General features: G+C 40.9%; 1 protein-coding gene across 7 annotated transcripts in view; it reads right to left on the bottom strand.

Annotated features, from left to right (window-relative positions):
• The window catches only part of Cfap70 (cilia and flagella associated protein 70), a 55,760-nt gene that overhangs the window by 4,472 nt on the left and 37,168 nt on the right, over positions 1 to 14,120 (bottom strand). For 6 of the 7 annotated variants that reach the window (XM_005389986.2, XM_013516745.1, XM_005389984.2 and 3 more), the window contains 6 exons: positions 10,126 to 10,281; positions 9,179 to 9,303; positions 7,369 to 7,521; positions 6,437 to 6,598; positions 5,303 to 5,392; positions 3,964 to 4,065 (listed from right to left, as the gene is read on the bottom strand). In XM_005389986.2, the coding sequence (XP_005390043.1) occupies positions 3,964 to 4,065; positions 5,303 to 5,392; positions 6,437 to 6,598; positions 7,369 to 7,521; positions 9,179 to 9,303; positions 10,126 to 10,281 (788 nt within the window). Of the gene's footprint in view, positions 1 to 3,963; positions 4,066 to 5,302; positions 5,393 to 6,436; positions 6,599 to 7,368; positions 7,522 to 9,178; positions 9,306 to 10,125; positions 10,282 to 14,120 lie in introns of those variants that run through there. The other variant, XM_013516748.1, reaches the window with a different exon arrangement.

Raw genomic sequence — 14,120 nt, 5'->3', positions numbered from 1 at the left:
ACTTTTCTCCACAATTCTGGTCACAAGCCAAATTGGATGAGAAACAAATCATATTTCCCCATAAGGCCAACACGGACCCTAACCACTGAATTTGATGTGGTCCTTGTCCATTTCGGTTTTCCACCAGAATCGTGGAAAGCATCAAGTTCGTGAACAGAGGTACCACCAAATGGCATAATTACAGAGTAAAGAAAAATTATAAACAATGGTTTTCTTTCTTTTGCTATATATTCATTTATACACATATATGTATGCATATAGAAAAATATATTTACATATGTATGTACTGTATATGTGTGTGCATATACTTTTAACTTTTCCTGAACATTTGAAAATAAATTGCAAACATAAATTTCATATTTCAGGGTTTCTTCTAAAATCAAAGATACTCTCTTATATAGGCACAGTACAATTATCAAAATGAGATTAACATACATTATCTAATCTATACACTTTTTTCAGATCTTTCCAATTATCCCAATAATGCCTTTTGTAGAAAAATAAAATCCAGAATCATGCATTACATTTACTCATATCTTGATTTTCTTTTAATCTAGAAGTTTCTGAGTCTTTGTGTTTTATGCCACTGGCATCTGTAAATGAGTGCAGCACAGTTATTTTGTAAAACACTCCTCAGTTTGTGCTGTCCCATGCTTCCTCATGACCATATCAGGTTATGAATACCACCAAAATGATGTGTTCTCCGCCCTCTGGATCAAGAAGCATGCACTCTTTATGTCAGTACTGCTGGTAATAATTGATCATCCGTTTAGATAACAACTTTCCAGGTTTCTCCATTATATTACTCTTCCCTGTCTTGTAAAATGTATCTGTGGGTACCCCGAGACTGTGAATATCTTCTTAGTCCTTAAACTTTCACCCACAGGTGTTGCATACAATGATAAATGTTCACTGATTCGACTACCATTATGGTTTCCAAACTGTATTTTCTAACTCCACCATTCTTTATACGTTTATTAGTTGGCCTTCTGTGAGCTTTCTGACGTATCACTGTAGAATTCAGTTTCTTGTACTTCATAGGAGGGTCCCTATTTCCTTGTGGCTCTCAGCCGGGCTACTGTTAGCGACTAGAGGGCACTTGTATTCCTGATATATCCTTCTCCATCTTCAACCCGCCTGTTATGGGTTGTGTCTAGATGTCCCCCAAAGCCTCATGTAGTGGTCGGGTTTTTTCAGAGGTGGCTGGATCCACAGTGTGACACTGGAACTGAGTCATGGTGTGGTGCTAGATCAAGGGCACTAGGATTAAGGGTGTCAGTGCTGCCCGCCCCGAGTAGCGGGGATAAGGGATGGGAAGAGCTGTGGTCGTCCCTTGTTGCTTTGCTACCTTCTGCCCATTATGAACTGTTTCTCCTCTTTAATTCCTGTCTGCCACGCTACCCTGCCTTGGAGCCAGCCAGGACTGGACTGAAACCTCTACAAACTGAGCTAACTAAACCTTTCCTCCCTTGAGGGTGCTGGAGATTTTGTCTCAGCAAGGAGAGAAAAGTAACTAAGACACCACCTATGGGGAGTTGAGTGAATTCTTTCTCACCCTCTGCCAGAAAAAAACTCTGCTTTCAGAAGGTATGTTCAATTGTGTCAGATAATCTCTGTATCTTTAGGTTAACTAATTTGGGACTTTAATTACATCTGCAAAACTCTTTCACAGCAGTACCTAGCTTCGTGTTTGATGCTACAGTGCCGGGGGAGGGGCAACGTCTTTAGAATTCTACTTAGCACAACATCTTGTATTTGAAAGCATCACATAATTTCTCCTGTCATCAATGAATTAATTATAAGCATGTTTTTAAATTTTGAAAGTATGTATGTTTTTGGCCTATACTTTAGTTGTTGATTTATAATTTTACTACAGTGTGATCTGTGTGTATTTGTTGTACCTCTTTGTGGTCTAGCATATGTTCTGCTTTTGTCAAGTCCTTTTTCTGCATTTCTTTGATGACGATATGGTGTGCGTGTGTGTGTGTATGTGTGTGTGTGTGTATGTGTGTATGTGTGGTAACAGGAATTGAACTCATGACCTCACACTTGCCAGGCAGTCGCTATGCCACTGAGCTATATCTCCGGCCCAAAGTTCTGCTTTTATGAGTGATTCATTTGTGCTTGAAATGTGTCCACTAATTGTTAAGAGCAGAGTTATGTATTGGTGTTTGATCTCATTCCAGTTAACTGTGAGAGAGACAGATCCTTTTTTTTTTTTTCCTATTAGATCTGCCACTTTCTGAGAGAAGTACATAAAAATCTTTCCTTTTTATCCTTTTAGCTTATCCTTTATCCTTACAGAATCTGAGGCCTTGGTAAGGTTAAGTGACTTGCCCTGTATCCCACAGCTAGTTGGGTCAGAGCTGGGGTAAGAACCTAGATTTGTTTTTGAGACAGCATCTTGCTTTGCCATTCAGGCTGGCCTCAAACTCACTATGTAGCCCAGTGTGGCCTCAAACTCACATGAATCCTCCTGCCTCAGCCTCCCAAGTGCAGAACCAGGTATTTTTTATGTTGATACTTGGAATAGTTACTCCCTAAAGAAAATCCAGTAACCCAATTAATGTTTTGTTTTGTTTTGTTTTGTTTTGTTTTGTTTTGTTTTGTTTTGCTTTGCTTTGTTGAGATAGGATCCCCCTGTGTAGTTCAGGCTGGCCTCCAACTATGGCGATCCTCCTGCCTCAGCATCTCCAGTGCTGGGATTTACAGGTGTGTGCCACCATGCTCAGCTCCACTAACTTTTATTTTTTCATTAATTTTGTTCATTTATTTTGTTCATTATTTTGCTCTTTTAATTATAACACTCCCTGTCAATTTGGTGTCATACTGACCAATGGATAACTAAGGGTAGCTCTCATGGCTCCCAGTTGATCTTAGTGTGAAATGCAACTTATTTAAGTCTAATCAAAGGAGATTTATCTTTTAATAGGTAAAGCATCTATCAGGAATTCCCAGGTGGGGCTGGGGATTTAGCTCAGCGGCAAAAGTGCCTGCCTGGCAAGCGCAAGGTCGTGAGTTCAGTTCCCGGTACCGGGGAAAAACCAAAAAAAAAAAAAAAAAAAGGAATTCCCAGGGGCCAGGGATACAGCTCAGCAGCACAAGCACCTGACTGGCAAGTGCACGGTCCTGAGTTCGATTTCTGGTACCAAAATAATAATAATGAATGAATGAATAAATAAATAAATGAAAAGGAATTCCCCTAGTACCTCCTACACAATTCCTCATCTGAATCAAGGACAAATACCTACAATAAGCAGTTCAACAGGAAGAAAGACTCACAGAATATCTCTGCTGATCTTTGATCTAGTTTATGTTCTCATACAACACTGCTCCCGCCTTGTAAATTTTTTCTTTTTCTTTCTTTTTTTTTGTTATTTATCTTTTGAGATAGGGTCTTGCCATGTAGTCCAGACTGAACCATATAGCGAACCATATAGCGAAGTAGCCCATGTCTGGCCTCAAACTTATGATCTTCTGTTTCAGCCTCCCAGTACTTAGATCGCTCCATTTTTAGAACTTTCTTTCTAGAAAATACATTTTAATGTAATTTTTAGCCGGGCATGGTGGTGCACACCTATAATCCCAGCACTCAGGAGGCTGAGACAGGGGGATTGTTGCAAATATGAGACCAGCCTGGGCTACAAAGTGAGCGCAAGGCCAGCCTAAACTGCATAGTGAGACCCTGTCTCAAAAAACAAACAAACAAAAAAAAAAACCCAAACAAACAAACAAACAAAATGATAGATAGATAGATAGATAGATAGATAGATATAGATATCTCCATATTCCAAGTAGAAGATGCCCAGATTTGGCCTCTTCTTTGTCGTAAGTATAATGATCAAACACAGAGCTCATCAAACTGCAACTATCATGTGTTAACAGCCACCTGTCTCTTGCTTACTTGGTCCCTAGCCTCTCGTCCCTGACAGGGCGTGGTGTAAAGACAGTAACTGTACTCACTTTCAGGCAGACCAGAGCCAAATACGCCCATACTTCCGCATTGTAGTTGTTTAGTGCATTGGCTTCAGAGAGAGCATCCTCAGCCTCCGTGAGCTCATCCAGCTGGAGAGACAAGGCAGCAAATGAGCGAGGTGAAGTGGTTTTCACCTCAGCCAGGTGGAGTCAACTTAGCTGAAACCACTATGCCCAAGTAAAGCTTGAAACCCGCTATGCCAAGCTTAAACCCATGCCACTACTTCCATGACGTATATTGTCAGCACCTTCTATTTTTAGCATCAGAATGTTATTCCAGCAAGATTTTCCTTGGTGATACAGTATATGAACCAGATTGGAAGTAGAACTGTTCTGATTAAAAAGCTAGTTAGGGGAACCTGGAGCCCTGCCTGGTGGGCTATTTATGCCTTTTCTCCCTCTCTGTTCCTCTACAGCAGTCCCATCAGGGCCTCTGGACCGTGGAGCTTCAGGTGCCAGGGCTGGAAATCCACAAGAGCTCACTATCATCATGTACTGACTTCCCCACACACAGTGGCTGTCAGGTACATTTTCAGTTTTTTCCTTACCTTGTGCATCTCTTTCTTTTGGCTAAAATCTACTTGACCTGTCAAAATACTTGACCTGTCAAAATACTACTTGACCTGTCAAAATACCCCCAATATCTGTCATTAAGTGAGCAATCGATGCTGCGTCCAGGTCTCTAGAGTGCTGCCTGAGCTCTGCGCACAGGAGGTCACTGCTACTTCCCACCACCATGAGTTCGCTTTGTAAACCTCCCACGGCCACCTAAGGAAAAAGAAGGCTTTCTACAGGACAAGCTCAGAGAAGACCCACCACTACAGTGCAGCGCCACGCCTGCCTCAGTTTGGTTTTAACGGAGAGATTCCTTATCTCCTATATCATCTTACAGATAACATGACAAGAGTGTCTAAACCAAGTAACATTAATTTTTAAAAATGTATCTTCCTGGTTCTGGTTTTTGTAGGATTTGATTCATTTGTTTTTGTTTGGAGACAGGGTCTTGCTATACTCCAGACTAGCTCTGAACTCACTACATAGCGCAGGCTGGCTGAGAATCTATGGTGAGCCTCCCGCTTCAGTTTCCTGAGTGCTGGGAATACAGGTTTGCACCACCATGCCAGGCTAAGGATTTTCAAAGGATATTCTGTTTTCCTAGTTAGATTGATCTTCAGGTCAAGAACAGCTTTGAGGACCACCTTTTCACGAGTGTAGACTACCCCAGTTGCCGTCCCACTGTCGTCACAAACTCCCAGTGTGCTTGGAAAATCAAGGAATCGAGGTCATTTGTGCGCAGAAGCCCAGCCTCAAGTCTTCATTCACTTACCCGGTAACAGGCAATTCCCAGTCCCAGCCAGGTAAGACAGGAAGGAGATCTCTTACAGGCCTGCAGGTAGGTTTTCTTTGCCTTTTCATACTATAAAAAGAAAGAACTACTGTTCTAGAAGCTTCGAACACTGTGTTTCACTTGATAGTTTCAATTCAGAACAATTTAAGTTAAGAGACCCCTTGGATTGCATTTTACATCTAGTTCAAGGGAGATATTACAAGATTGGGGCGAGGAGGCGGACAAACCAAATGAAAGGGAAGACTTCATCTGGAAGCAGTTCCAAAGACACATACGGTCTCTGTAAGTCTTGAGGCAAGGGATTACACTAAAAGTTCCGGCAACCACCGTGCCCTTTCACTTCAAAGTGAAATGACAGACACTGAATGTCTGGTATTCTTGACAGAGCCTCATCATTCTGAGAGTCTGTTCCCTTATCATACATGGTCTTAGAGGCTGCTCAGCTATTGAGGGGCTGAAGCAGAAGGCAGGTCAGAGGGCACTGTGTGCTGGGGTTGGCCTCAGATCTATTAAATACAGCTGTGTTGAGAACGAAGTTTGGAGAAGTCCTTTTTTTGGCAGGGGGAGAAGTCTTTTTGAAGCTCATGATACTCTCTGCTAGTTAAGATGAGAATGTTTTTAGTACTGCAAATAGAATAGGTTTCACTGCTGCTAATAAAAATTAATCTTAGCTGGGCATGGTGGTGCATGCCTGTCGTCCCAGCACTCAGGAGGCTGAGGCAGGAGGATCTTTGCAAGTTCAAGACCAGCCTGGGCTACAAAGTGAACTCAAGGCCAGCCTGAACTTGCATAGGGAGACCCTGTCTCAAAAAGACAAAATAAAATAAAATAAAAAATAAAAAATTAATCTTAGCTAAAATAACACTTATTGAGTCTTAATAACTTTTCAGTAGTGTAATGATTAAAACCATGAACTCTGGATTTAGACCACTGGGTCTGCATCCAGCTTCCACTAATCCCTGGTTATCTGACATCAGGCAAGTCATTCTACTTCGGATGTAAACACGTCATTACCCTATTACTATTTTTGGTATGGACATAAATGCTTGACTATCATCAGGCCCCAGGCCAGGGCCCGATTTCCGTGGTTACTGGCTGCCTTCTCTTCCTCACCTCTTTCTCTTCCAGATAGATAAGCCCAAGGCGCAGGAAGATGAAGTGCATCTCAGAAGCATCCACTACAAAACTAACGGTTCGCTCATAGCATGCTTTGGCCTCAGTGTGATTTCCACTCAGAAAACAGAGATGGCCCTTCAGGCCCCAGACATTAGGATTCTGAGAAAACACAAAACACAGTACATGGTTTAACATCACATTTAGATCAGTAAGTTTCCTTTTTCTAAGAGCACTCAGAAAGAGGGTCATCCAATTGCACTGGGGCTATTTTTCTAGGTGTGCCTTCTTTTTTTTTTTTTTTAAGCCAGGGTTTCGCTATACAGTTCAGTCTGGCCTTGAACTCCTGTAACTTTGTAGCCCAGGCTGGCCTTGCACTCATAGTGCTCCTCCTGCCTCAGCCTCCGGAGTGCTAGGATTACAGGCAGGCACCAGCACGCCTTGGCTCTCACTTCTTTCTTGCATTCTTCAAAGCCATTTTGTCTTTGAGGTGACTATCAAGAAAAACACTCACATATAACCAGGACAGTACTCACAAGGAGAAAAGAAAAGCTTAGAAAACTTGAAATAGATGAATACTATCTGCTAAAGAGGTGTCCTTATCCTTTCCTGTGCCTTTTGCAGAACTCATGATAACTTAAGAAAAACAAATGAAGGGCACAGTTAGATGACCTAACTGATGTCCCACACTCCTGGTTACCAGAAATTGACCTGCAACAGAGCACCAAGATTTTTTTACTGTTTTTGAGATGGGGGTCTCATTATGTTGCCCAGGTTGGCCTCAAACTCCTGGGCTCAGTTGATCTTCCTGCCTCAGCCTCCCAAGTAGCTGGGACTAGAGCCGCATGCCTGCGTCCAGATGGCACCACTACTTTTAGTACAGCCTACTCTTCCCCTTCCTCCGCTCACGAGGCTCTAGTGAGAGCCGTTACCAGGTAATCCATCTGGGCTGCTTGTTGAAGGTACTCCTCCGCCTTGGCAAAGTCCTTCTTGAGAAGGTGAGTCTGGGCCAGAACCAGGAAATACTCACAGCTGGGTCCTCCATGAGGGCACAACAGCTCGTGTGCAAGCACTCTGTCCACATACTGCGAGGAAAGAGAGCATAAGGAGCATGTAAATGCCGGCACTGCGCTCGCCCCGTAGCTTTCATGGTTGAAGATTCTAACAAATAACAAGAAGTATCTTACAGAACGAAAGTACTGCCCTCAACTTCAAAGGGCTGCGGTAAGCTACATTCAGTGCTTCCTGTCCTGTCACCAGCTACGCACTTGTTACCCAGCGGGAACACTCCCGCGTGAACAACATGCGACACGAGTCTAGTCTTGCTGGCCATCCCGCTCGGTGGATCTTAGGTTGTATTTATTAGGCCTTGGACGAAGGCACTTCATCAACTACCCCATTTCGTACCCCACTTGCACGTGAACATTGCAGACTGCTGTCACTGTGAAAATTCGAGGCTCAGAATCTTAGAAACATAAGCACGTGTTCTGCCATACCTCCAAACATTTCTGTTTACCAGTTTTGTGTTGGGGGATAGTCTTTGCTTTGTACACTTTAGAAGGCCTGTAACTGAGACACAGTCAGATGTACTTTCCAGGCAGAGGGCCTTTTATTCTCAGTCTGTTCCCATCTCAGCGTACGATGCAGAAACCTTAGGACAACACTGGGGGCGGGGACTGCAGCTGTTCTCTCCGCTGCCTTCGGGCTCTCGGACCTGGCGGATGAAGACTTACCCGCCTGTTCCTATTGGGAAGGTCAGCGTGCTAAGGGTCCTGCTTAATGTGGCCCAGTCCCACCCAGGTCCTCCTCCTTGTACTTTTTTGAGCCTGGCCACCCGCAAGGGGGACTTGTGCTCTGCAGGGTCTGGGCCAACTCCCTTGTCTCCTGGACTCTGCTGTGACTCCCGTGTGCTCCGGGATATGCGTCTTGTTTCCCACACAGCAGACCCCAAAGGATGTGCTTCTTCTCTGGGAGGAGGCTACAGTTTCCCAGCTGCTCCACTGTGACTATGTGGGTAAGTCAGATGTGGGACCAGTGACATTCTCTAGCCCAGTGTTTTCCCCCATTTCAGTACTGAGGACTGAAGCCAGGGCCTTTGCACTGAGCTATATCCCCAGCCTTTTCAATTTTTGTTTTGAGATAGGGTCTTCTTACTAGGTGGCTAAGTTGCCCAAGTTGGCCGTGACTTTCGATCCTCTTGACTCAGCCTCCCAGAGTGCTAGGGTTACAGGCTCATGCCACCAAGCTTGGCTACAACAATTTTACCGATAAAATTAATTAATTTAAGTCCCCCACCCCATGAAGTACTATGCATCTATTTTAAATTGGTCATACCTGAAAGGGAAGGAGGATATGATTGGGCTTATGAGCCCTCAACACTCATATAAGTTCCCATAAGAAAGTGGTATCAGGCTACATGTGACTGAAGAGTCTGACTTTGCTCTGTGGGTATTCTACAGGGAGAAGCCTTGCAGTGATATCTGTTCACACTGTCTGCAGAGCGATTCGTATTTGGATATTCTGTCTAGGTTTAAGGTGTCCTCTTTAAGGTATATGCGAAGCACTGCATCTCAGTGAAAAGGGCATGCTTGGCATGCCCTCGGTTCAATCTCCAGCATTAAAAAAGTATATTTGACTTTTATGTCACAGATGTTCGAGTTTGCAGAGATACCAGTATAGACAGAATAAGTAGTTCACTAAAGTATTTCCATTTACTGTGGTTTTTTTTCCAAATATTCTGACCTGCACAGCATTGACTTTCATCAAGAAGCGTATGGTCTCCATGAAGATGCTGGTAGCAGTTGGGGTGACGACAGAATGAGGGGTGGGATGTAAGAAAGGTGGTAGCTCTTGACATTTTGATGCTTCTGAAAATGTTATATTAAAAGGGTAGAAGATCAGATGTAAAAGAAAAAATGTCAGAAGCTCAGACACACTAATGTAGCCAGCAGAGTATTCTGATATACAATATGAGAAGGATCATAATATGGAAAGCAACAGGAGGTCTCCAGCAATGCTTCCTCAAAAGAACTCCAAAGTTCTTAAGATAAATCTATTGGTAGATCCAAAGACAAGTCCCAACCAAATGGAAAGCTTCTAAAAGTATTCAGATCCCCTTGACTGTGAAACACAATTGGTTGATATTCCTAAAATGAAGACTCATTAAAAGGGCATAGGTGGGGGCTGGGGCTTTAGCTCAGTGGCAAAAGCACCTGCCTGGCAAGCGCAAGGTAGTGAGTTTGGTTCCCGGTACTGGAGAAAAACCAAAAAAAAAAAAAAACCAAAAAAAAAAAAAAGCCTGCCTGGGAAGGGCAAGGTAGTGAGTTTGGTTCCCGGTACTGGAGAAAAACCAAAAAAAAAAAAAAAAAAAAAAGGCATAGGTGTTTTGCTGGGTACTTCTATGAGTTAAACATAAAATCCTTGCTTATTGAAAGAGATATGGGGCCGGGGATATAGCACAGCAGCACAAGTGACTGCCTGGCAAGCACAAGGTCCTGAGTTCGATTCCCGGTACAAAAAAAAACGAAAGAGATACATGACTGAGTTTGGTATTTTAGAGACTAATTGGAAAGAATGTAGTCAATATGAATTCAAACAAGTTAGGATTTCCACTTTTATAGTCATGGGTTTTATCCTTGTCTAGTTTGTTTATTCCCCTCTTTCAAGTGGGAATCTTGATATCCAGTTACCTTTTTTGGATGATAGCTCCTTGAAAACCATGCTGGATAGTTTGGGCCCAATACTTGGATCTTGATACTGTAACAGTAGGGGTTCTTGTGACTCAGACTGAAGTTTGGGAGAATCTTCAAGAACTTCATCTACAGTGGAAAACACAGCTACAGATCCTAAACAGATTAAATTTTGGTAAGGAAAAATCTTCCTTCCTTGGGTATTAAAATTTGCAAAGCATAAGAAACCTATTCCCCAAATACTGCATGAAGGACAGACTTGTTTGATAGCCTCAAGAAACATTTAGAGGGCCGGGCATGGTGGCGCACACCTATAATCCCAGCACTCGGGAGGCTGAGGCAGGAGGATCGTTGCAAGTTCCAGGCCAGCCTGGGCTACAAAGTGAGCTCAAGGCCAGCCTGAAATGCATAGCAAGATCCTGTCTCAAAAAGACAAAAAAAAAAAAAAAAAAAAAAACCATTTAGACTCCCCCCAAAATAAAAGACCCAATCAAAAAATGGGCAACTGAAATGAACAGACACTTCTCAGAAGAAGAAACACAAATGGCTAATAAATATATGAAAATATATTCAACATCTCTGGCCATTAGAGAAATGCAAATTAAAACAACACTGAGATTCCATCTTACTCTGGAAAGAATGAACATCATTAAGAAATCAAATAATAACAAATACTGGCAAGGCTGTGGGGAAAAATAACACTTCTACATTGCTGGTAGGGATGTAAACTAGTAAACCCATTACAAAAGTCAATATGGAGATCCCTCCAAAAACTACAACTAGAAATTCCATTTGACCCAGCTATTCCCCTTCTAGGTATCTTCCCAAAACAGTTAAAGACATCATATTGCAGTGATACATGTTTATTTATCATGTTTATAGCAGCATAATTCATAATAGCTAATTTTGGGAGCAACATGTATGTCCATCAACAGATGAATGGATAAAAAAATGTGGTATTTATACATATTTACACATGTACTACTCTGCCATAAAGGATAAACTTGAGTTATTTGTGAGACCAACTACAATTTTAGTTACTGCTGCTTTATTTTTCCCTTTGGCCTAAATGTATTTTTTTATTAGTACATATCTGTAGTACACAATGATTACAGTATGGGGAGTTGGTACATGTACATAACACATGTTAATTGTTTGAGACCATAATGTTAAGCGAAGTAAGTCAGACACACAAGTTTAAATATCACATGCTTCTCTTATAGGGGAAAGCCAATATGTACATAAAATACAAAATAAAAGAAAAACAACACAGAAAAGAAGAGAAAAAAGTTACTGTAATCCAGCATGACCAAGATATAAAAAACGTACCTTGATTCAGTATAATTGTTTTTGGTCTGTCAGTATTGCTGTATATCTTGTGTTTATGATAATTAACTTGAAAAAGACTTAAATAAATAAATTTGACCCTGGCCAAAAAAAATGTTATGTACATGTACCAACTCCCCACAATCATTATGTATTGCAAACATGTACTAATAAAGACAAAAACTAAAAAAGAAAATGTATTTATATACAATGGAGTACTACGCTGCCATAAAGGATAAACGAGTCATTTATAGGGAAATAGACGCACCTTGGGACAATAATGTTAAGTGAAATAAATTAAATGCACAAACTTAAGTATCTCATGATTTCTCTCATATGAAAAACCCAAGTATAAATAAAGAGCAAAATAAAAGATAGATAATAGGAAATAGGGAGACAGATGTTTTGCAAATTGGAAGGGGACCAAGACATAGGGGAGGGGGAAGGGGAGCGGGAAGGGAATTAAAAGAATAGTTAAGATGCGTTATGTACATGTACCAGCTCCCCACACTGTGATCACTGTGTACTATAAACATGTACTAATAAAAAATAAATTCAGGCTAAAGGGGAACATAAAGCAGCAATAACTAAAACTATAGCTAAATAAGATAATACTGTGTTAAGGATGGAATCTATAAACAATTATAAATTAAACAGAGTCTCACTGGGAAAAATGTTAAAACTTTAATAACATAGATGATGATCTGAGAAAAATGGAGAAACTTTCCACAAGCTTAAATTGGATGACTTAATAATATAAAATTGTTAATTATCTCTAAACCTATAATTTCACTACAGTCCAAATAAAAAATTCAGCTATATTTTAACAGACCGTTGATAAATGCTCTATAAAATCTTCACAGATGAATAAAGGCCCATGAATAGCTAAGAAAGTTATAAAAAAGCAATTAGGTGGGGAACCAGGTATTAAGGCACACTATAAAACAAAAACATATTCATATAAGATAATTACAGTAGAATGAAGAGTTCAGAGTTTAAGTTTTATACCTTCAATCAAAGAGGAAATAATGGTTGTTCAGTAGATAATGTTGAAAAAATTAGCTCTGGAGAGAAATCAAACTGAACATCAGCCTAGTATCATGTTCAAAAATAGAGTCCCAGGCTGGGGACATAGCTCAGTGGCACAGCACCTGCCTGGCAAGCATGAGGTCACGAGTTCAATTCCCGGTACAAAAAAAAAAAAAAAAAAAAAAAAACAGAGTCCCTATACACTAAAGAGCTAAATGTGAAACTATCATAGTTACTTGAAGAGAAAAGAATTCCTAAAACAAAACCTCAGAGGTACAAAACTATAAAAAATATAAAATTAAACAACACAATCTGCTAACTAGACCTAACTGACATCTATAAAACATTTTACTCAACAAGAGCAGAATACATCTCCAAGTGTACAGAGAATGTTTACTAAAATAGACCATATGCAGGGCCATAAAACAAGTTTTTTTCTTTTTTGGTTTTTCTCCAGTACCAGGAACCGAACTCAGGACCTTGCGCTTGCCAGGCAGGCGCTTTTGCCACTGAGCTAAATCCCCAGCCCTAAGTTTTAATAATTTTAAAATAATTCAAACTATACAAAGTATATTTTCTAACCACAATGACATTAAATTAGAAGCCTAAAACAAAGCTATCTGGGGGAAAAAAACCAAATATTTAGAAAATTTAAATCACCTGGCTAAGTAATCCACGGTCCTAACCATTCAACCCCTAGGTATTTACTCAAAAGAAGTGAAAGCATATGTCCATATACAGACTTGCAGCCTGATGTCCAGGGTGGCTTTATTTCAATAATCCCAAGAAATAAATAACCCAAATATCTATCAACAGATGAACAAATTATATCTATTCAAGTATTTGCAGCATAACAATAAAAAGGATCAATGATATAAGCAACGGCACAGGTGAATATGCTCGATGAAAACAGTCAAGCCAAAACAAGAGTATATGCTGTATAATTCTACTAGAAATTCTAAAAAATACTAGAAAAGGCAAATTCATCTTTAGTGACAGATTTGTGGTCATCTGGAAAAGGGAACAAGAGAAAGACAGAACTGGGCACAAGGAAGTATCTGTTACCTTAACTGTGGTGACATTTTCATGGGTGGGTCCATGTGCCAAAATGTATTAAGTACTGAAGTAGGTGCAGTTATGAAATGTGAGTTACACCTCACGCTTTAAAAATGCGTGTACACAAAATAGTAATGCACCCCTGAAGAAGCACACAAACCTAAGTGCACACATCACGAACGTGGGAACCAGTGATTTCCGAAAGTAGAGGAAAAGAGAATGGCAATGAAGCACAGGGAGGAAGGGGTGAGTAAGCAACAATAAATTTAAGAATTATGAGACAGAAACCGTCCCTGGTGGGGAGGAAAGGAGAGGGAAAAGAAAATCGTTCCAGAACGGCATCCTCCTTAAGGGATACGTCAGAGTATGGTAAATTCTGTAAGATTCAAATAACAGCATCAGCAGAAGTTTCAGATCACTAATCTGAATAAAGAAATATTTAGAAGTCTATCCCGATATCCCTGAAGTGACTACAACTCTAGTGTTCATGCATTTAACAGATGTTTACTTAGTGCCTGCTTCGGGCCAGGTCCGACTGGTAAGGCTGGTCAGTTTCCCAACAGACACCCCCGTCTCCACGCCCT

This window comes from Chinchilla lanigera, unplaced genomic scaffold, assembly GCF_000276665.1.
Source record: "Chinchilla lanigera isolate Chin_1 unplaced genomic scaffold, ChiLan1.0 scaffold00036, whole genome shotgun sequence".
NCBI classification, from domain to species: domain Eukaryota; kingdom Metazoa; phylum Chordata; class Mammalia; order Rodentia; family Chinchillidae; genus Chinchilla; species Chinchilla lanigera.
This window is presented reverse-complemented; position numbering and strand designations above follow the sequence as displayed.